This window comes from Lytechinus variegatus, chromosome 1 (genome assembly GCF_018143015.1).
Source record: "Lytechinus variegatus isolate NC3 chromosome 1, Lvar_3.0, whole genome shotgun sequence".
NCBI classification, from domain to species: Eukaryota; Metazoa; Echinodermata; class Echinoidea; order Temnopleuroida; family Toxopneustidae; genus Lytechinus; species Lytechinus variegatus.
The window spans coordinates 8647975-8670236 of NC_054740.1; the positions used below are offsets into that span (position 1 = coordinate 8647975).

The window sequence follows — 22262 nt, forward strand, 5'->3', positions numbered from 1 at the left end:
GGCAAAGATAATGAAAAGGTGAAGAGGAATTCTGCTGATTAGCAAGAAGTCCGACCATCATATTCATCATTTTATGCCATTTTGGCGCAAGCCTCCTTTTTAACCCCAGACAAAAACATTCCATGTTTGCTCAAGCATGAATGAAATTAAATTATTTTAATGGCATTTGAAGAATAAGACTTCAGAGCGACTATTGACACCAAAATATAGAGATCATGATTTGAAACAAAAATTTTTATAGACTTTTCAAATCTGTCCCGTTTTTTTTTATACGCACTGTATATTCATTTTAACCATATTTATTGTATTGCCAAAGTCATCATTACCATTTTCAGCATTATCATGTTTGATTTATCTTGTTTCTTCTTACTTTTCATTCACAATTCTCCCAAATAGGCTTGATTCAAATATTTTTTGAATGAACTCCCTGAAATATCTCCAGTTATTTTTCATATCTAAACTTGCTCCAATGCATTGAAAACTTATTAATTAATCAAATTATTAATTTATGAGAAGACTTTAAGTAAGCAATAGTTCTTTGCATAATATTTATCATGATCAGGATCATTATCTTTAGTATTTGTTATAATGTTTGTATATTTATCATCGGTAACATCTTTATCATTTTGAACACAAAATGCTTTCTTTCTTCGTGTATAATATCAGTCTTTACTTTATGAATGAATGTAACCTTTGAGTATGAATATCTTTCAATTATATCAAATAGATAATAAGAAATTTGAATGAAATTTTGTTATTTTTGTTATTTCTAGATTTTTCTTATTCTTTTATTGCATGCAGGATAAAGGATACATACATACCAAGTGATGATTAATTTTGGACCAACATGGCAGAAGCACCGCTGTTTATTGCAACCAAGCCTCCACCGTCACCCCAACCATCACCAAAACTCTCCCCGTCTCTTCCCCCAACTCCGTCACCAAAACTCTCCCCGTCTCTTCCCCCAACTCCGTCACCCTCCCCTCCTCCAACAGCTCAACAGCACCCTCCTGTCTCCCCCACCCCATCGTCAGCCTCCTCGGGGTCCTCCCGCTCTCCTAGAGGTCTCCTGCGCCGCCTTTTCACCGTGATTGGCTCGGAGGCACGCAATGGTGCCAACAGACCCCGCAGCAAGTCGTCCGGCATCACGGCGCACGAGTATGGGATGTACCGCGATGGGGAAGGGGTGCTGCGCCCAAGGGCAGCTTCCACCCCTGACCCATTTGGGGGTGGGGTGCCCTCGATTCAGGTGATGGATGAGATACTCTTGGAGGAGGATGGGGGCGGGGTAATGGAGTTTGAGAGGATGATAGAGGGGAGTGAATGTGGAAGCAGGTAAGTTAAATGGAGCTGTCGCACAAGAATGTTTTAACCAGCATATGTTGTGCCATTCATCCCGTTTCCTGAAATCAAGAATTGCCTTTTGTTAACAACACAAAATGATTTTTTAATGAAGAATTTGTACTTTGTTGTAAAAACATGCAATGCTTGATATCAAAAAAAGGGATTAAAGGAGAAAACTGCTTGCTACATGTATATGCATACACTAGCTGAAATGTCCAGGTGGACAGCACCTTCATAATTTAGATGCAGGATCCTACTTGGCTTTTTTTGACCCCCTAGCTTTGAATATACAGAATTCGAGGGAAAAAAACATTAAAAACCCAATGAAAGTATCATTTTCATATCATTATCCATGTTAGTAGGGAAATCAGTGCCAGACAGCCAATGGGGGTTCATGATGTTGCATTGGCTTCCGATCAGAAATATTATAAGTAATTCCGACAGGGAGGTGGGTACTCTGTATATTGTGGACTGTGTGGTATGTGCCACAGAGGGAACCTCCATTTTTACACTTGATTTTCCGTTCAGGGCATACCATTTTCCCCTCGGCAGCCAGGTGCCAAATAAAACACATTCTCAGAAACGAGGATTTGTTTTCCTGTCAGGGGATACTGTTTTTGTTCTGCCCCGTAGTTTATGATGTCTTCTTTTGAGCATTTTCCGAGGTGATTCTGCTCTCGCGGCTATGATTCATGGGTTCGCAAAGCCGGCCCAAAGCCTTCATGCGTAAAGCTTATACGAATTCAAATGGGTGGCGAACTAGCTGTCTACATGTAGTTAGCCTTTTGACAAGGCCTTGCTACTTGGATCTATTCCTCTTCAAGCGGTGGCTGAGATGGAACTAGCAGCCAATGAAGAGAACTGGCGATACCTGAGTGAGCGCGAGAGTAAGAGACTTTAGTTGTGAAGCCTTTTGGAATCTGGTGAAGACGTGAATATATGAATAATTCATGAGCATGCTGATACGGCCGATGAGCCAATCTGCGCCGTCGGTGTCTATGACGTCATGGGACCGGGTTTGTTCTCAGGTAGTGATTCCGATTATGAAACAATGGTCAACATAAGAAATCCAAATTAGATTCAAAAAGGCCCTGTGACCGAGCTCAAAATCCTCGCACTCACTCGTTTTTTTTTTTTGCCAATAGTCTTTTTTTCCAGTCGGTAGGTATGTGATATAAACATCACAACAGATACAGGGCCTTGTTTAAAGGCTAACATGCATTGCAGCACGGGGCAGTGCAGTGGTGCTGTATCATAGGTACGTATCATAGATACAGCACAGCTAGCCGGGATAGACGCAGACGGCATAGGACCATCACATTCATGTTCCGGGGCATCAACAGTTACTAAAAATCCAGTTCCAGGGCCCCATGCTTTGTCATGTTTATTAGTTCCAGGGCATCATATTTACATAAAGATTTAGTTCCAGGGACCCTCTCTTTCCAACATTTTAAGTACCGGTAGTTCCAGGGACTCCTTACTTTCATAATGAGCAGTTCGGGAGCCCCCTAATTTTGACTTTCCAGTGGCACATACCTACCACATGTCATATTGGGCCGAGTGCCACCCCCCCCCCTAACCCTATGGTTCCACCAGCGCCTCAGCCACTGTAATGACAACACTGACTATGTATGGCATTGATAGATGACAACATACCTGGAAAAATGCCTTTTTGTAATATAATCTGTTTGTTACATTAATGTCATGTAATAATGATAACCAGGTTTGATAACATCATATAGTCTGCAATTGCAGACAATACCTTACTGTACATGTATAGTTGCCATGATTATGAATACACAGTACGATGGTCTTCATTAGGAGACAGTATATACTTTGTTATCATAATTGCTATTCTTATCTCCTACATGTATGCATTCATGTGTACATAACTGGATAACCACAACATACATGCATTTATATGGTAGTCTACATCTACAGACACTTAATCCATTATAATTGACATTATATTGACATCTTACAAAGATATGAATATAGTAGATGGTTAGGATGATACTCATTTCTGTGTATAATATACATTCAGTAAGATTAGAATTCACCATATTCTTAATTTTCTTGGGGTTTCACTTGTCTATTCCTTGCAGTACCAAGATGTTTTGCTTTCTTAAAATTTCTAACAAATTCTGAATTATGCTTTGAAAAGCCTACATTTCAAACACCCTCAGTGCTCAAGCCATCATTTCCAAACAATTTCTTTGTACAAAACAATGTAAAAGTTATTGCCCTTTAAAACGATTCCCCATTATATCACTGTGTTGGCTTAGTTGGTAGAGTGTCCTTCTCACAACCGGAAGGTCGGGGGTTCAAGCCCCAGCCACGCTAGACCAAAATTCATTAAAAGATGGGAGTTGCTACTACCATGTTTGGCTAGAGCTATGTTGATCTGGCACTGCACAGTGGCTGCTGGGCCCATGATTAATTGGGCAAAAAGAATTTTTGAAGTATTTCATTGGACTAAAAAAAATGGTTTATGGCAAAGAATTGAAACCGATAAGAATATTACAATGTAATTGTGCTGAGATTTTGTTTAAGTTTTTAAATACAAGCCACACATTTCTGTTATGTTGTGAAATAGATCTGTCATGACTACAATGCAAATGAGCCTATGGCATGAAATTATCTCTGTGCTGTAGCTCCTTAGGAGTTTTGTTACCCTTTAAGACTACATATAAGCAAGGACTTCTGAAATATGTGGACTCAAGTCTAGAGGCATGTAGGTGTATGTAACTTAAGGTGCGGAGTGGGGTTGCGAGAGGAAAGTGAGACATAGCTCCAGGGTAGGTGTGTCATGCAGCCTGCAAATTTCCATGGACGATCGCTGCATCGATATGCAAATAATTTTTTTTCTTTGTCTCTCTCTCTCCCTTGTTTAAATTCAGTCTATTGAAGAACAGGTTGTGCCTGGAGTTGTCTATGACTGTCATCTTTGTACCATGATATTTCTCTCTCTGAATATAAAAATGCTGTTTATTAGATCTTAAACAATGCTGTTTGCCATATGAACCTTACAGTAGTTGTTTAAACGGTTTCAAAAGTGATTAAAATCTTAAACACCCTTTTTCTCATATTTAAAACTCTCATAGTAAGCATGATTCTTTGAACTATTAAACAACTAATGGAGGGTTAATTCAATAAATAGTGTTGATTACAATTTTAAACAGTGTTTTTATTGTCTGCATTCTCTCAAAATCTCCCTTCTTCCATCTCTCTTTCTTGCTCTATCTCTCTCCTTTTCTTTTTCTCCTTCCATTGCTCTTTCTCCTTTTCTCTCTTTACTTTTCTCTTTCTATTTCTCTCTCTCCCTCATATATCCTCCCACCTATTTTGCCTCTTTGTAATATTTTTTCATGTTTTTTATTTTAATTTTAGAGTGTTCTGTTTCCCCCGTTTTCATTTTGTTTGTAATTTCCATTTCCTTTCCCAAAACACTATTCTTTCTGGAACTCCTCAATCTTCTTCAAAAGAAGATTGAGGAAGATTGAAGATTCTCAATCTCCTCAATCACTTTTGAGAAGGTGCCTAATGATAGATAATTCATGATGCAGTCAAAGTACGGTTACAAAGCAATGTCACAGTAAACAGAAAGTAAAAGGAAGACATCTTGAAAAGATCAAGGATTCTCACTGACTTTGGCAAGGAAGTGGCAGAATTATGATCTCTCATTAGGACAGCAAATCAGAACTTTAAAGGAGAATGAAACATTTGGAACAAGATAGCTTGTAGTCCAGTCATTTTAACTTTTCACTTGGAACAAATTGCAACAGAATTTATTCCAATGCAGAACATTTCTTTGATGTCCATAGAAGACCATACTAAAAGTCCCAAAAAATCCGAATAGGGGAAAGTGTTCTAATTTGCATAAACATAATGGTTAATTTTGGCCATATTCGCTCATTAAGTTTACGTAGCAGACGACGCTAGTGTATACTATGTACTCAGACCCGATTACAAATCATATCAATTCCGGCCTCGATATACTATAAATATCGACTTCCTCAAACTATCGCTATATCATAAATATCAGTAAGCAAAAATTTATACTACAAGAACATTGTTACCATTAACATTAAATACATAAATTCGATTCTGTTTGGACTCTATCAATTGTTTAACATGAAAGGGTCTAGGCACGGAAGCTATCATATGCTAGTCACGTGACATTGTACACCAAAATAATGACATTTACTGCTTGCTTGTTCAAGAGAAAAATAAGATGTAGCTATTAGACCTACCACATCCTATCATACTACTATTAAACTATATACCGAAGTCACACTTTTTCCGTATTTTGCCAATTTATGGGAAAATCTGTCAATTTTGAGCCCCTGAAGAGGGAAGGGGTCGATGCGCCGTATTTTGCCAATTTATGGGGAAATCTGTCAATTTGGAGTCTCTGAAGATGGAATTCGATACGCTGATAAACTAAACCTACTCATCTTTAAGTTTCAAATAATAAAAGTGACTTAACCATATAGCAGAAATGCCTTTTGCCTGAATAGGGGGGGGGTCAAACACTGCAATTTTGTTTTAAGAAAGAGGAAAAATAAGCACAAAAGGGTGGAGAGACTTCGGAACCTCTAAGGGTGGTATGCTTTGCTGAGCCAACACTTCTTTATTGTTGTTGATAGAGGAAAATCTACTTTTTTTATCTCCAAGTGGTTACGAAACAATGAAAGAAATTTGCTATAGAGCAGAAACAACGTTTTGCCCCAATAGGGGCTCCAAATTGGCAGATTTTCCCCATAAATTATAAATAAAATAAGGAGGGGAAAATAGGCAAACAGGGTGGGGAGACTTAGGGAACCTCTGATGGGGTAGGCTTTGCTGAGCCAGCACTTCTTTATATGTAGCTGATAAAGGATTTTTTTATCTCCAAGTGGTTACGAAACGATGAAAGTGGTTTGCTATATATACATATATATACAATTTTTTTTGCATCAATGGGGGCTCCGAATTGATAGATTTTTCCATAAATAGGCAAAATATGGAAAAGGGATGGGTGAATTTGGCAAACCCCTGAGAGGTTGGGTTTGCTGTGCCAGCACTTCTTTGTATGTAGCTGATGGAGGAAAATCTAATTTTGTTATCTCCAGGTGGTTCCAAAGAATAAAAGTGGTCTTCTGCAAAGGGGGAAATGCCTTTTACCCCAATGGGGCTCCAAAGTTTTACAAGAAATGGGCAAAATACGCAAAAGGGTTGGGGTGATTTTAGCAGCCCCCTAAAGGATGTAGGCTTTGATGTGCCAGCACTTCTTTATACGTAGCACATACAAGAAAGGCTATTTTTTTGTTTCCAAGTGGTTTTAAAACAAAAGTGGCTTACACTGTAGCAGAAACATCTTTTTGCCTCAATGAGGGCTCCGGATTTATAGATTTTTCCATAAATTGGCAAAATATGGAAAGGGGTAATTGACTTTAGCAAACCCCGTAGGGGATAGACTTTAATTGCTGTGCCAGACTTATCTCATAAAAGAAAATCTATTTTGTCATCCCCAAGTGCATACAAAACAATTAAATCGGTTTACTGCAAAGGGGAAACGCCTTTTGCCTCAATGGGGCTAAAAATTGTGCGAATTTTCCAAGAAATGAGCAAAATACATAGAGGGGTTTCGTGACTTCGGAAGACCCCTGAAAGGGTAGGACTTGCTGTGCCATCACTTCTTTATATGTAACTGATAGAGAAAAGCCTGCTCTTTTGCCTCCAAGTGATTTCAAGACAATAAAAGTGTTTTCTTTGTAGCAAAATACCGCTTTGTCACATTGGGGGCTCCAAAAAGCATGATATTTTTAATAGTTGAGCTACGGATAAGGGTGGTAACTTTGCCAAGCTATTGCGGGGCTATGCTGTTATGTTCTTGAACGTAATTGCATGCAGGATGCAGAGCAATGCATCCTCTAACTTTTTCTAAGAGATTTCATTAACAGAAAAGTTACTTTAATATGCAGAAAAAGCCCTTTGTCCACACATCAATTTAAGTAATATACACCTTTTTATCGCTATACGTCATTGTATTTACGCGTGCTAGTCACACCAACAAAGGAGAGGCTAGACCGATTTAATATATTGTACTATCTTCAAAGGCATGCCAGCGATCGCGTTGTAGTCGATATAAAAGAATGACTGGACACGGAGGTTGGTTTTTGGTGTCACTTTGTCGCAATATCGCATTATACATTCGGATGTATTTGCGCTTAATCTAAGCAAGTTAAGACGTTAATACTGTTATGAAGCATATCAATTTTCTCGTTGATATATCCCCTTTCTTGTCGAATGCTGATATTTTGCATTAGTTGTTGATGCTAATGATAAAACAGAAAAATATCAACGCACATGCAATTTTTTGACCGAAAACATGGAAATTTCGACATAATTTCTCACATTTTTCAAAAAATATGAACCGGGCAGTCCCGGAAACGATTGCAATCGATTTATGATATCTTAATCATAGTGAATTCCGTATTCATTTCAAGATTTTTCCATTATCTGTACAAAAAATATTAAGGATAAGGCATATCAATTAATTTTGGCAGCCATCTTGGATTTATGCAAATTAGATCCCTTTCCCCTATTCGGAAAGTTTGGGACTTTTAGTATGTTGTACTAGAGACCTCACAGAAATGCATTGTGATAGAAAAAATTCTGTTGCAATTTGTTCCAAGTTTGGTCAAAATTTGGGCTAAAATGACTGGGCTATTGTGTGAAAAAAGAAAGATCAAGGAAAAAGATCAACAAAAATTTGAGGAAAATCGGACAAATAATGAGAAAGTTATGAGCATTTAAATATTGCGATCACTAGTGCTATGGAGATCCTCCCTTTAACAATGCGATAAAGATGTGTGATGTCACTTGTGAACAACTCTCCCCTTTACTTTAGTATATATTTCAATTAAAATGCCTTTTTTATCACATCTATCAGTAGATGATGTCTTCTTTCTATAGGATGGCATGTAATACAGATTTTCAAAGAATACATTATGGATAAAGAGTTTGTAAAAGCAAAAGAGACATTTTTGGGGTATTTTATAGTCCATCAAAGGGAAAGTTGTTCACTGATTTGACATCACACATCCTTTTCCCATTGCCAATGGGAGGATCTCCATAGCATTAGTGATTGCAATATTCAAATGCTCATAACTTTCTCATTATTTGTCTGATTGTTTTCAAACTTTCTTTGTTTTTATTCTTTGATTTTTCTGTTTCGACATAAGCCTACTTGTTCCAAAGGTTTCATTCCTCTTTAAAAAAAAATCTCACCAGATCCAAATGGGTTTCTTTCAGGTTTTTGTCTCTGTTATGAAAAAACTGATCATGACCCATTAATAAAGGCATCTTGGTAGGATCTCTACAGCAATTGGCACAAAGGACACAAGCTTGTCAAAATAGCAACAGATGAAACATATACTGTGTTATTGTAACCCGCCCCCCTGTTTCCCTTTTTGTAGTAACAAGCTTGAAAAAAATGAAATCCTTCAATCTGGTTGGCTGATAATGAATTTGTTATAGAAATTCTGCATATGTTATTGTAACAAATCTTTGTGAAACTGGACTCTGATGTAGTTTCTCTCTCTCCTGCACAGTGCTGATTGTAGTAGCATACATTCCTCTCAACACTCTCCTGATGTGAACGACGAGGGCAAGAGGAAGAAGAGGAAATGGTTGGATATCTCTTCTGGTGCAATACCAAAATCTTTCAAGGTAAGCAAATCAGAAATCACCTTGTGCAACAAACTCAAACGGATACAAAAAAATAGATACAAAAAATAGAAAGAAAATGTAGGTTCTCTTTGACCTTTTATTGTTAATGGTATTATATAACAAAATGTCCAGATAGTAGGGATATAAGCATAGATGTATACAATTGGAATGTTATCATTGCATGATTATAGCATCTAATTTAGATTGACCAAATGCAATAATGTGCTTCTTCCTCCTATTAACCTCCCCCCTCCCCTTCTCTATCCAGAGCCCCCCCCCCCTTCTCTCTCTATCTCTATATAGATATATCTCCCTACCCCTCCCCTCTCTCTATTTCTTTCTCTTTTTCTTCATCTCCCAAACCCTCCTATCTCTCTCCCTCTCCTCTTTCTCCCTCTTCCTTCCTCTCTCTCTTTCCCATTCCCTGCATCTGTCCAGACCTCCTCTCCCCCACCTTGAGGGGAGCAATTGATGGTTTATTACCCTTTGGTGGTTCATGAAGTACCTGGAATGGGAAGAAGGGCAATGTTGAAGCTGCTGTATAAAGTGTCCTGTGGTCTCTGACAAGACCCTGGATATTCTATTGATTTATCAATCATATAACCCTGCCTTTCAGCTTTCAGATGTTAAATTGCACGACCTCCTTAACACACACACACACACACCAAGGCATATGAGAGCTTGTACAGTGCCTCTACGAGACTCAGACTGCAAACAAACGGGCTGTAAAATGATTTTGAAAATGAAGGGGGGGGGGTTAACATGCATCAAATATCAATATGGTAGTTATTTTGCATTTTCTCCCTTTTGTACACTGAAAAGTAAATTATTGTATTTATGTCAGTATTCGCACTTCATGGTATGATATAATTTAGCCTGTACATGTATATTACCTTTACAGACTGAAATCTTGAAAACTGGTTTGTATTTGTTGGAAAATTAACTGTAAAGGGAGTCTTAGCTTTATCATGGTGTAAATTGATGAAGGCTGAATACAACGATGAAATATCAGGGTCTATATTATGAATGTCATGATTTGCACACTTTCAGATTAGATCATACCTTAATAGCTAAAATGTGTAATTTGGCAAGATCTCTCTAGTAGATGTTTAAAAGAATAAAAGGCCCTCCTTTGTTAAATCTTTCTGAATTTGCCCCCTTTTTAAAATCTATGTTTTCTTGATTTACTTACACCAAAGAAGCATTTCCTTCATTACTAGTACCGAGGCCTATAACCGAACACTATTATGTTTCACGAACATAATAAAGGTGGATCAATCCAGAAAAATAATAAGATTGGTCTAGCGCCCTCATGCTTCAATTCTGTGCAATAAGTCATGGGGTTTGTTATATTGCAATGTCAAAATGGATGTCTGGAGAAAAAAATATGTTAACAAGTGATGAATGAAATAAAGGGTTGGAGAAATAGGGAGGGGATACAGGGGGTGAGGGTTTATGGATAGAAAGAGGCATGGGTGTTGATTGGTGTTTGGGTAGGGGGTGACTGACACAAATATTGTTCTCTGTGACGGATTTTTTTTTAAGTTAGTTTGAAAGGGGGGGGGGGGCAGTGCATGGCATTACGGGTCTAACATTTTTTATGGGGCCAGAACTGGCATAAAATGCAAAATGTATAATTTTAAAGAGCTGCAAGCGAGCTGTAAATGTGACCATTTTTATACAAAATCTAATTTTGTAATAGATTTTGACATATTTTAAAGAATATATCTTATTTATAACAATTATTACAATAACTTGTCATATGATTTATTTTGAAAAAATATAATGTTTGACCTTAAATTATTTGGGGGGATGATTACACAGGCCATCCCCCGACTTCAAAAATATTTGGGGATATATCCCCCCCCCCCCCCCCCCCGATCAACATCCATGCAAAGTGGGTGGGAGAGGATTGGTAGGGAGGATGAAGAGGAGGAGAATCTCAAAGAAAAGGGAAAGATGTCAACTATAGATAAGAAAATCATCACAATTTTACCATTTATCACAAAAACAAAATGTTATGATACTTGTCTTCTGGAAAACCCATCGTAATTTAACAATTCAATATTCAAAACGTTAACAATATTCTGGATAAAATTTGTTACAATTTTTAAAATGTTATTTTGAGGATGCAGTAGGCCTAATGCACAATATTACTTTATCAAAATAATACAAATGAAAAAAAATCATTTATTGCAAGTATCACTTCTACAGAGTCGCATGCAAGGTGCTCTGTAGGTCAACATGATTGTATGTACATGTATTATGAATTACATTTACTTTTTTTTGGTGGGGGTATAATTGATGGCCCAAGCAATTTAGCTTTCTAATCATCATCTGCATTTTATATTTACCTGTCATTAATAAAAATGTCATGCATTTATGATGATGTAGAAACCGCACATTTCCCCAAATGAACTGCTCCTCATTATTGTTATATAGTAGACAGAAAGCTTTCGTGACCAAAATTGATGTTGACATTATTTCATTTTTAAAGAATATGGCATAAATTAAAAAGAATTGAATATAATTTCTTGGTTTTGTACAAGGAGTGTTTCATTATAGCAAAAATTCAAACAATAAAACCAACCCCAATGGTCTTTGTAAATATGTATTACTTCTATGGATTCCTTTTTCCTCTTTTCCAACCAATGTTATATTACTATTTATCATTTGAGTGATATGATTTTATGGCTTTATTCCCCTGTCCCTCATTTCATACAGAAGAGTATAATTTGATGTCATGGCAACTATCAAAATAGAACATCAATTTTCCTACAAACATGTTACAAAGCCGGCCACTCTTTGAAGCTATTTTGATTATACTTCATATCAATTTCATTTTGATTCATTTAGACAGTAACTCTTTATATCTGATAAAGATGACTTTTCATCAGTTAGACCTCTGAGTTGACTGCAAGATGTATGACCATAGATCAAGTAATATTTTGACCATTTTGATTTTTTTTTCAGTTTGACGTTATAGAATATGGTTGTTCAAAAACACAGTACAGTACTACAGGGGGGGTACTTAGATTTGGTTTGGACGAGGGTGTGCAGCTGAAGGCTCAAAACCTATACCCATATTTAAGGGTCTTTTGGGCTAAAAAGGTACCCATTATTAGGGAATTTCATCCAAAAAGGGGCCCATGTTTTAGGGTCGGTTTAAGAATTTGTAGCCTAAGTTGCAATCATCTGTGCGATTCTTTGTTCAGAAGTATGTTCATGCGTACGCTGTTCTGGTTCCAGGTTGTTTTTAATTATCACGTTCAAGGGGGAGCCGCCCGGGAAAAGGCAACAAATTGTTGTATTGTACGGGATCATTACATACTTTGATGAAACAGCGGATGGTTTCCAACATTTTGTCTGGGCATTTTGATCCGGGATTTGCAGGAATATTTGCACCTAAGACATTGGAGGAGAGTATGGACCCATGTTTAAGGCCAGTATCTAAAAATTGGGGCCATTTTTAGGGATTTTCAAGCATAAAACCACACCCCATTTCTTCCAAAAGAAAGCGACCCATTCCAGCGGCACATCACTGTATGCCTTATTTCTTGGGTACCCCCCCCCCCCCCCCCCCGGTACAGTACAAAAGTCAAGTTTGCAATCAGACATTCATATTCAGATTTAGATTGATTGTATTAGTTCATTATGGAAAATTGATTTATTAACTTTTATGAATCACATCCAAAATAAGGAAATCTTGCAATCTAAAAAAAAAATCAGACTGAGAGTGAGGTTGGTTGCAGATCTCTCTGTAGTCTGTCTAAACTCCAATTAAAATCAAATTTCCTGGAATATATATAACAAAAATCTTTGCATGCATGAAAGGGGACCCGCTTATTTTATTTCATTTTATGACTTCAATCCCCTATTCTCTGCTCAGTGTAGTAAAAAAGGAGGATAATCAGGAGGTTGACTGATTTCTCTGACTTCAGGGAAAAGAACTTACTTGTCATACTTTTGATATTATACAATATGCAACAATAGTTTCATAAATTCAACAAATTCCAGCCTAGATTTTGGACAATGTCCAGTGATTTCTTGAATAGCCAGTACAAAGTACAGGGATTTCAAATAATTTGCCATCAATAAAGGAATTTCATTGATTGCACAAGCGCTATAGGTATTTATGAGCAGTTTGAAAGCAGCCATGCAGGGGTGGATCCAGGATATGGGGGGTGTTACTGCATTCTGAAGTCTCCTGCTGCTCTTTTCAGTAAAATTATTTTGTTGGACTTTGATTATTTGTCAAAAAGGAACAAACAAAGCAAATAAAAAAGAGACAAATTTTGACAATATTTTGACATTCCTCAAATCATCGAACCATGTTGTCTCTGTTGTCTTCTGGCAGTTCACAGTGTTTATGTTTCTGAAAGATTGAAATTCCAGGATCAACTTCTATAGAAAGAACACACATACAAGACTAATTGTATGTATCTTTCATTTGACAGGATATAAATCAGATTAATTGTGGAATAATCGGTACTGGATAGAGAATGTTAATGTTTCTATGATTTGTGCTTTGAAGCGATGCAGTAACTCACGTATTGGTGCTATTTTCATCCTTTTTCCTCTGTAGTGGATTATCAATAAGCCATTAGTGTATGATTACATTATTTTTGCTGGTGGTTTCTAAACTGTTAACATTGAAAGAAATGCAAGTCAAGTACACGATTAGTGTCGATTGGAAGGTCTTGCTTTATAGTCAACAATTAATCGCAATAACTAAACTACTCATTGGGTGTTTACTTAAGTAAAAATGTAATTTTGCTGTTTGCTTTTTATGATTCTCTTACGGAACTGAGGGAAACATCTGCAATCTTCTTTTAGGGGACTTAAATTCTTGAATCTTCTCTGTGTTGAAATCTGCTTATGAAATGGTTTTGGCTGATTTTGAATACGGCAGCATATACCTGGATCACTTTATATGGAATCTTTCAACTTGCTGAATTCTACCATAGAAATTCTCCATTGAAATGTATATCAGGAAACAAACATTGTAAATGGCGTGGAATTAGGGAGTATTCGCTACTTTTATTACTTTATTGCACGGACGTTGTGAACAATTTTTGGAAAAGAACTGAGACAACTTGACTGAATCTTTATAAAATTAAAAAAGGAAAGATTCATTAAAAACACTTTGTGTAAGGTTGAAGGCCAAGCAAAGGAATTAAATTCATCTTGGAAAATCGTGCAAGGGAAATATTTTCAAAAATGCTTCGATTGAGGAGAGCAAAGAGCCTGAATGTGAGTATACATCAGTGTTGTGGATTAATCTGTCACGTCATGAATGTTAGTCTCTTTCCATTTAAATGTTATAGTTAGGCCGATGTACTGCATTCAGTTTATACCTTATACCTTAAACCTTTCTTAAGAAGAAAAAAATATATGAACCATATCCCTTTCATGAAAAGAAAATATACATAGGACCTGTATGTTGTTTATTTATGCAGTTTTATTTTGTACCTTTGATTGAATTAGATGAAAATAGCATTGCTGGCAATGCAAGTATATCCGGGGGGAGGGCACTTCCATTGACGAGTGTATACCATGCGCGACAATGGGGTCTCGAAAAGCACCCTAACACGTATTTTCCATATTCTGAAAATGCACCCCTTAACAAGTATTGGCATGTGAAAACCTACCCTTAACAAGTATTGGAAACAAAACGATACTCTTGGCAAGTATTCCCTGAAATGAACCCCTAAACAAGTACAGGAATATTTTATTGTTATATCATGGGTCCTTCGGTCGTCGGTTGTACCTTTACACATCATTTGGTTTAGTTCAACCCCACCTTCCACACCTTGTGCAAATCGGACTCTAAACACGTAGTGTTGGGGCTAAAAGAACATCTTTTATAAAACATTTTAATTTTGTTTCATCATCCCCGCAAATTTGGCCCTAAACACGTAACTTTCCTAGCGAAATAGATACCCTTTTTTCATTATTTTTGTGTTTTTGACACCCTTATCACGTTATGTACGTAACGTGCCCTATCTTGAAAAAGACATCCTTTTTACGTGTTTTTTGGTCGCGCATGGTATCCACTCGTCAATGTAAGTGGCCCCCCGGGAAGTAAATTGTCAAAACAATTTTGATAATACATAGCGCAGAGTATCTAGTTGACTATTCTATGGTGCACTGTATATTACCCCGTCTGTAGCTCCCTGTAGGCGATTGGTGCATTCAAGGAATTGATCCTGCTGCATACCTATTCACCTCACCTGGGTCAAGTGCAGCAGAATGTGGGTAGATTTCTTGCTGAAGGAAAGTACGCCATGGTTGGGATTTGGACCCATGACCCTTTGATTGAAAGACAAGGGTGGTAACCACTAGACCAAGACACCCCCAATTTTGCATACCTATTGTTATGAAACTGCTACCTATTGCAGCATTTTTGCTCTCTCAGATTATTGCCTTTTCCCTGTAATACTTTAATGGAAAGTGCCAATTAAAAAGGTACTTTTTAGATTCTAGATTCCAATTAATTCAAGAATTTCCAAATCTTTATTATCCACTTTTATTAATTTTTATAAATCAACATTATCAAAGTTATTAGATATTACACTCTAATGAAAAGTGTCAATTTAAAAGAGCTATTTAGATTCTATTTCAATTGATCCAAAGTATTTCCACTTAGATTTTATCCACTTTTTTTGTATTAATTAACATCAAATTTATTACCCAAATAACAAAATAAACCAATGCTGATTAATGTGTTCATAGAGAAATGATTGAAATGAAATATGAGGGATAATTACTTCAAGTGATTAGTTATGAATTGGAAACTGCATTCCATTAACAGTTAAGGTGACTGAGGGGGTGTGGATGGGATGTAGATTGCAACCCCGCCCCCCTAAAATATCTCTATTCAACATGCTACCATTTTCATATCATTCAGTGTATCTATTATTTGTTTTTATGTATACAATTCTGTTTTTCATTATATATCAGCTTCTATCAATCTTCCATGCCTCCCACAGAACTCTTTAAAGGGATATTCTAACTTCAGAAAATATTGGCTGAATAGCTCTGTAGGCCTACATGTGTGTAATATATAGATTGATATTCTGAATGCTGCTTAAATTCGAGTATATGTTCATTTCTTAAAATATGTGGTACATTTATGGGAACCCAAGGATTTCTTTTAATAATGTATATGCAGCATGTTTCCTATGTTTACTTGGCTCTTTCATCGTCTTAATTTTAAAAAAAAATTGATGTTAGTTATAGTGCCCAAACAGTATTGAAATATTAAATGCCAAATGAATAACTTGAAGTATTTGAAAAACTACATTAAAAGATTTGTGCAACATTTGGCAACCACATTTAAACCACTAATTAGACATGGTTTGAATAAAAGACAAAGCCCTCAAAAGCCACTTCAAGGGTACCCTCATCAACGTTTTAATGATTTACTGTATGTAAAAAGAAATGAATAAAATATAAGTTACAGGCACCATTTATTTTAAAGTTTTTATTTCTTTTAAAGCTTCATTGAAATAGTTTCTTATTTCTAAGTACACTTAAATGTATCACCTGCTCTCACCCATGAGCACTCACTCGCACTTTTTGTTTTACTTTATCTTATCTCTCCCCACTAAATATCTAAACTTTCATACTTTCTATTTCATGACACCATTTTATCGAATTATATTTATAAACTATTACGGTTCCCATGTAGCCCTCCCTCATAGCTGCTATTGTTTCAAGCAGTTACCTGCTTATTATAACTGGCCACTGCATTTTTACACACTTTACTATTTTACATGCTTCATTTATGTAGTTTTCACTCTTAGACATTATTTATCTTTTCAATTGTTATGCAAAAATGTACTCATTTATGTCATTGTTAATGCATCAAGTTTTTTTTTCATTTGTTATTGATTTATGTATAAAATGCAGAAACTCCTGCAAAAAAAGAATGCATTATCCTGAACATCACACTCCAGTATTTTTTTTAATACGTGCAGCATTCAGTCATGAATATCTTTATAATAAAAATCGTCATAGTCCAGGTTCTACTACAATAGATTTAGAACAGATTCTAGAAACTTCTAGGCCTTTACTCATCTGATTCAGAATGTCAAAAATTATTTAATCATACTTTCGTAAGTTATCAAAACCCTTTAATGCAATCCTTAAAAGCAATTAAAGTTGTTTTTCAAATGCGGTCAATGTACTCCTTCAAATTGAGTGTTCAAAATCAACCAAGTGCAGCAGGTTAATACAACATCATAATACTTAGGTATTTGTGACTTTGCTTTATCACTATGAATGTATAGCCTTCCTATTTACATTAATTTCATTTTTTCTCTTTTTTCACAAATCTTCATTAAAAAGCCACCATCCATTATAAACGTCATGCTACCAATGGCAGTCGTGTGTGCCACCCACTGTATATTATTGTATTCCAAAAATGTGTTACTGTATTTTATTGTAAATTTATTTAAGATGCGTCTGTTCATTGTACGTTATGTACAATGTAAAACTCTGTTTCATGTATTTTGTGAAATGTATAACTCATCATTTGAGAAGTTGGTTTCCTTTACACAGTAGTTTTGTTTGATCAGAAGAAATGATTATAGATTGAGCTTGATGTCATCCCACCCCCATGAAAGAAAAACAAATTATGGTCACTTTCCAGAAGCTTTCACACAAGAACATTATTCCATAATTCCAATGTGAAAACCTTTAGGGGGAACCATGTTTTGTGCAATTATGACCATATATTTTGATATTACTTGATATTATTTGATATTACTTAAACAATGCATTAATGATTGGCATATTAAAAGCTTTGTATTCTTTACAATCAAATTTTGAGCTAATTTTGTTTCAGTAACATGAAATAGATTAAAAAATTAAGAAACTAAAATAGATTAACCCCGTACAGAGCTAGTTATTAGTGTGGAGGTAAAAACGGAACATCTATTTCCATGATATTGGTCCGTGGACATTCAGAAAATTCTCTGTGAAACAAGTTTAAATTACCTGACTGGAGCATTTTTAGGAAGTGTGGTTAGCCTCAAGGATTAAATGCTGTCACCACTAAAACCAAATTTTATTCAGACAAAAAAAATAATCAATTGCTCTGTGAAACTGCCGCTGTGGATATTTTTGCTTTATGAAATATTTCACTTTAAAATGAATAAAATAACATTTATGATACTATTTATTGAAAATGTTATTCTGAAGGGTAGAATCCAATGTTAAAAAATATGTCCAATAATCAAGGGCCTCAAACCTGGTCTGCCCCTGCATCTTTTGCACAACTTCATTTTCTGGCAGTGATTAATTCCTCTCTAGCTCCCTCTTTGTTCATTTTGTGCAATGGTTCTTCATATTAGAGCACCTATGTTCTATTAAAGGACAAGTCCACCCAAACAAAAACTTGATTTGAATAAAAAGAGAAAAATTCAACAAGCATAACACTGAAAATTTCATCAAAATCGGATGTAAAATAAGAAAGTTATGGCATTTTAAAGTTTCGCTTATTTTCAACAAAATAGTTATATGAACGAGCCAGTTACATCCAAATGAGAGAGTTGAGGACATCACTCACTCACTATTTCTTTTGTATTTTATTATATGAAATATGAAATATTTTCATTTTCTCATCATTGTCATATGAAATGAAGTTTCATTCCTCCCTGAACAAGTGGAATTTCATTATTTTAACATTTTGTGCTTCAGGCAAGGAGGTCCTAATCGTCAAATTCGTAAAAATTGAAATATTGTATAATTCAAACAATAAAAAACAAAAGAAATAGTGAGTGAGTGACATCATCGACTCTCTCATTTGGATGTAACTGGCTCATTCATATAACTATTTTATTGAAAATAAGCGAAACTTTGAAATGTCATAACTTTCTTATTTTACATCCGATTTTGATGAAACTTTCAGCATTGTGCTTGTCTGATTTTTCTCTATTGATTCAAATCAACATTTTTTGAGGTGGACTTGACCTTTAACTGCTTTCGAATTTGTACTATTATTTAAGGAGAAATCATGTCACTAAAGGGTAATTCTGTGAAACAATAACTTTTTTTTTACATCTAACTTCCATTATTTCCCATTCTTATTTCACTTCATGAAGGAGTCAAGCCATGATAATTTCATAGAATTACATTTTATTGTATGAAATAGAAAACAGACATTACATTGCAGGAAAAGTATCACACAGTGGCGGACGCACAAATTTTCAAAGAGGGGGGGGTTCAAGCTAAATGAAATGTTTACGACCAAAAATAAAAGGTCTTCCCACAAATTTCACGTCTTTTCGTAAGTCAAAAAACTTTGACAAGCAAAAAAAAAGGGTCTTAAAAAAGATTAGGGGGAAGTTTTGAATTCTTAGGTGGGGGTTTGGGTATAGAAAAATTCATTGGGTGTTTTGATCCCCTGTAACAACCCCCCCCCCCCTTCCCTTGGTACACCACTGGTATCACGTATAGGGAGTTGAATACATACTCTATATGGAATTGAGCTGAAGCATTCGTTAAATCGGTTGAGGTTAGTTGGTGGGACAACCTTATGATCTTATGACTTACTATAAAAAAATACTCCAAGTTGATAGCTTTTTTATTTGGTTACGTATAGAGATTCCTAATTCAAATCTCACTTTGTAAGTTAATTGAACAACTATTGGTCAAAATTCTAATTTTATAGATAAAATTGATTTCAGCGCACTCTCCATATTATTCTTATTAAAGAAGTAGAATATTCAACCAAATCAAGTTTTGATTTAATTTTTTTAATGGAAGACGATGGGGGATGTGAAATATTCCTTTTGACAAGAAGAAAGAAAAACTAGTGGCCTACAACATTAAAAGGGAATACATTCTTTTACATCACATTCTTCCACAAAATATTTGAAACCTGCCTCATGACAAGCCTGACAACACGTAAGTACACAACAAGTTCAAAGTCAGTGTTTTGCCCAAAATAGAAATCAAATTAACATTTGACCCCAGTAGGAGTATCGATATCAGTCTTTAGGGGTACTTCAGGGGTGGATGATGAAAGGGGGGAAAGAACTACTTAATCCCAGATACAGTTTCGTCCCAGTGCCAGGGGATTAATAGGGATATATCTCAGTTTTCTCCCCCAACAATACACCCCACTTTATGCACCAACTGACATCTTAATCTGGTGTAACGGATAAGGAGAGGAATCAGAGAGAAATGGAAGAATCTTGTGTAAATTTATTTTCACTTCTCAAAACGTGCATTTTCGGTTTATCCACTTATATATCTGTATACAAGACAAACATGATAAAGTAAGATAGACAGGAACAAAGCAAAGGAATTACATTGGCAAAGAAGCGAATGTCACAATCTAATTTGGCAGCAAAGACAAGAGAATGTTATTCGGGGGTACTTAAGATATGGCTTGGATGGGGGTGTGCGGTTGAAGGTTCAAAACCCATACTCATATTTTTGGGTCGTTTTGGCTAAAAAGGTACCCATTATTAAGGATTTACTAAAATTTGACAAGCAAAAAAAATTATCATCCAAAATTGGAGGAGAATATGGACCCATGTTTAAGGCTAGTATCTAAAAATTGGAACCATGTTTAAGGCCAGTCTAAAAATTGGGGCAATGTTTAGGGATTTTCTATCATAAAACCTTACCCCATGTTTAGGGATTTCTTCCCAAAAAAGCGACCCATTCCAGCGGCACATCCCCTTATGCCTCATTTCATGAGTACCCCCCCCCCCCGGGTGTTATTGTTAAAGTTCATCTTCACAACATTTTGATTTAAAAAAAAACAAAGCTATTAGATTCTTTTCAAATTCGTTTTTAGATCATTTACTGGCATATGTTGAATTGAAAAGATGGCTCTCCTGGCTTTATAAATTGTTGACATTGAGAAGACTTATATGCCGATTGAAAATTGTCTACCAGATTTAAAAAATGAATCCACAACTGAGATCAAATTCTTGGAGCAAGGATTTGTATTATAGACTATATTTCATATCTTGTTTGTTTATTATTCATTGAGGAGGATAAACCTTCATAGCATAAGTTTCCTCTTGCTGCATTATGGCGATACAGAACTTTATATAACAAATCTTAGATTATGAACAAGTTCAACCAAAACCTGTCTAACTTTGAAATATTGTTGTCCTTGAGTTGATTATAGTAACCATGCAGAATGTGGATTGCCAATCTCCATTGTGAATCATTTTTTTAAACGTTCTCATCTCACAAATCACCATTATCTCAGAAATCTTCTTTATCTCTTTTTCTAGACTCAAAGTCAAATATTTCTATTTCCCTGTCTTTTGCATATTTGTGAAGTTCCAAAAGTCGAGGTCAAATGCATTTTGTGACAGAGCTGTTAATTCCGGAGTGGTCTTTGGAGAGCGGCAACACATTAATATCAATTAGGGGTGAAGAGTAAATATTGAATAAGTGTGATATTCTCCACACTCTATGTTGACACATAACGTTGGAATCCACCTAGGTGCAGTGCCATTGCTGCAATCACTTTGGACAATTCAGGATGTTTTAATTCAATCTTCTGAAGTGAAACAGAGTTTGTGAAAAAAATTATCAACCAGAAAGAAGAATATGTATGTTTACTGCCTTGTGTTATTCCTTAATAAAAAAACAGCTTGTCTTGAAATATAGACGGCTATTTCTAAAGAATTGAAATGTAAAAAAAAAGATCTGTCTCACCATTTGGGAAGGTGAGAGGGAGTCCTCATAAGCTTATTCAAATTCATTTTCTATGATTGAATGTTTACAGGATAAGATTAAGCATAAAGAAATTTGTTCATCAAGGCTGCAATTTGAATTTTTATTTGTCACTTCTATCTCCATGAATTTGGAAGGGGTATAATGGCCAAATATTTCAAGATTTGAAAGAAATGTACATTCAACTGAATGTATTATTAATTTCCTCATATTTTTTGTAGATGATATATGTATTTACCAAATGCATAATGTTGAATGAAACCTTCAAAACACATCTCAATACCCAATTCCACTCTGAATTTGTCTTTGTAAGTTTGTTTGAACATGGGCATATAAAATGCATCATGGAAGTACAGTATCGACAATAATAATAATAGTGCTAACTAGAATTTAATTCGTCATGCGGACGAATTAGGTGGTCTGTCATGATTTTTCATTCAGAGTTGGCTAATGCATAAAATGAATAATTTAGATATGATTGATAATCTTCA

At 35.7% G+C, this 22262-nt stretch overlaps 1 protein-coding gene across 1 annotated transcript in view; it reads left to right on the top strand.

The window, feature by feature from the left end:
* The first annotated feature begins 803 nt into the window (after nt 1-803).
* LOC121419343 (regulator of G-protein signaling 3-like) overlaps nt 804-22262 on the top strand; it is a 32080-nt gene continuing 10621 nt past the window's right edge. The window contains exons 1-2 of the mRNA XM_041613802.1: nt 804-1335; nt 8943-9060. Coding sequence (XP_041469736.1) covers nt 848-1335; nt 8943-9060 — 606 coding nt within the window. The 5' untranslated portion in view covers nt 804-847. The remainder of the gene's footprint in view (nt 1336-8942; nt 9061-22262) is intronic.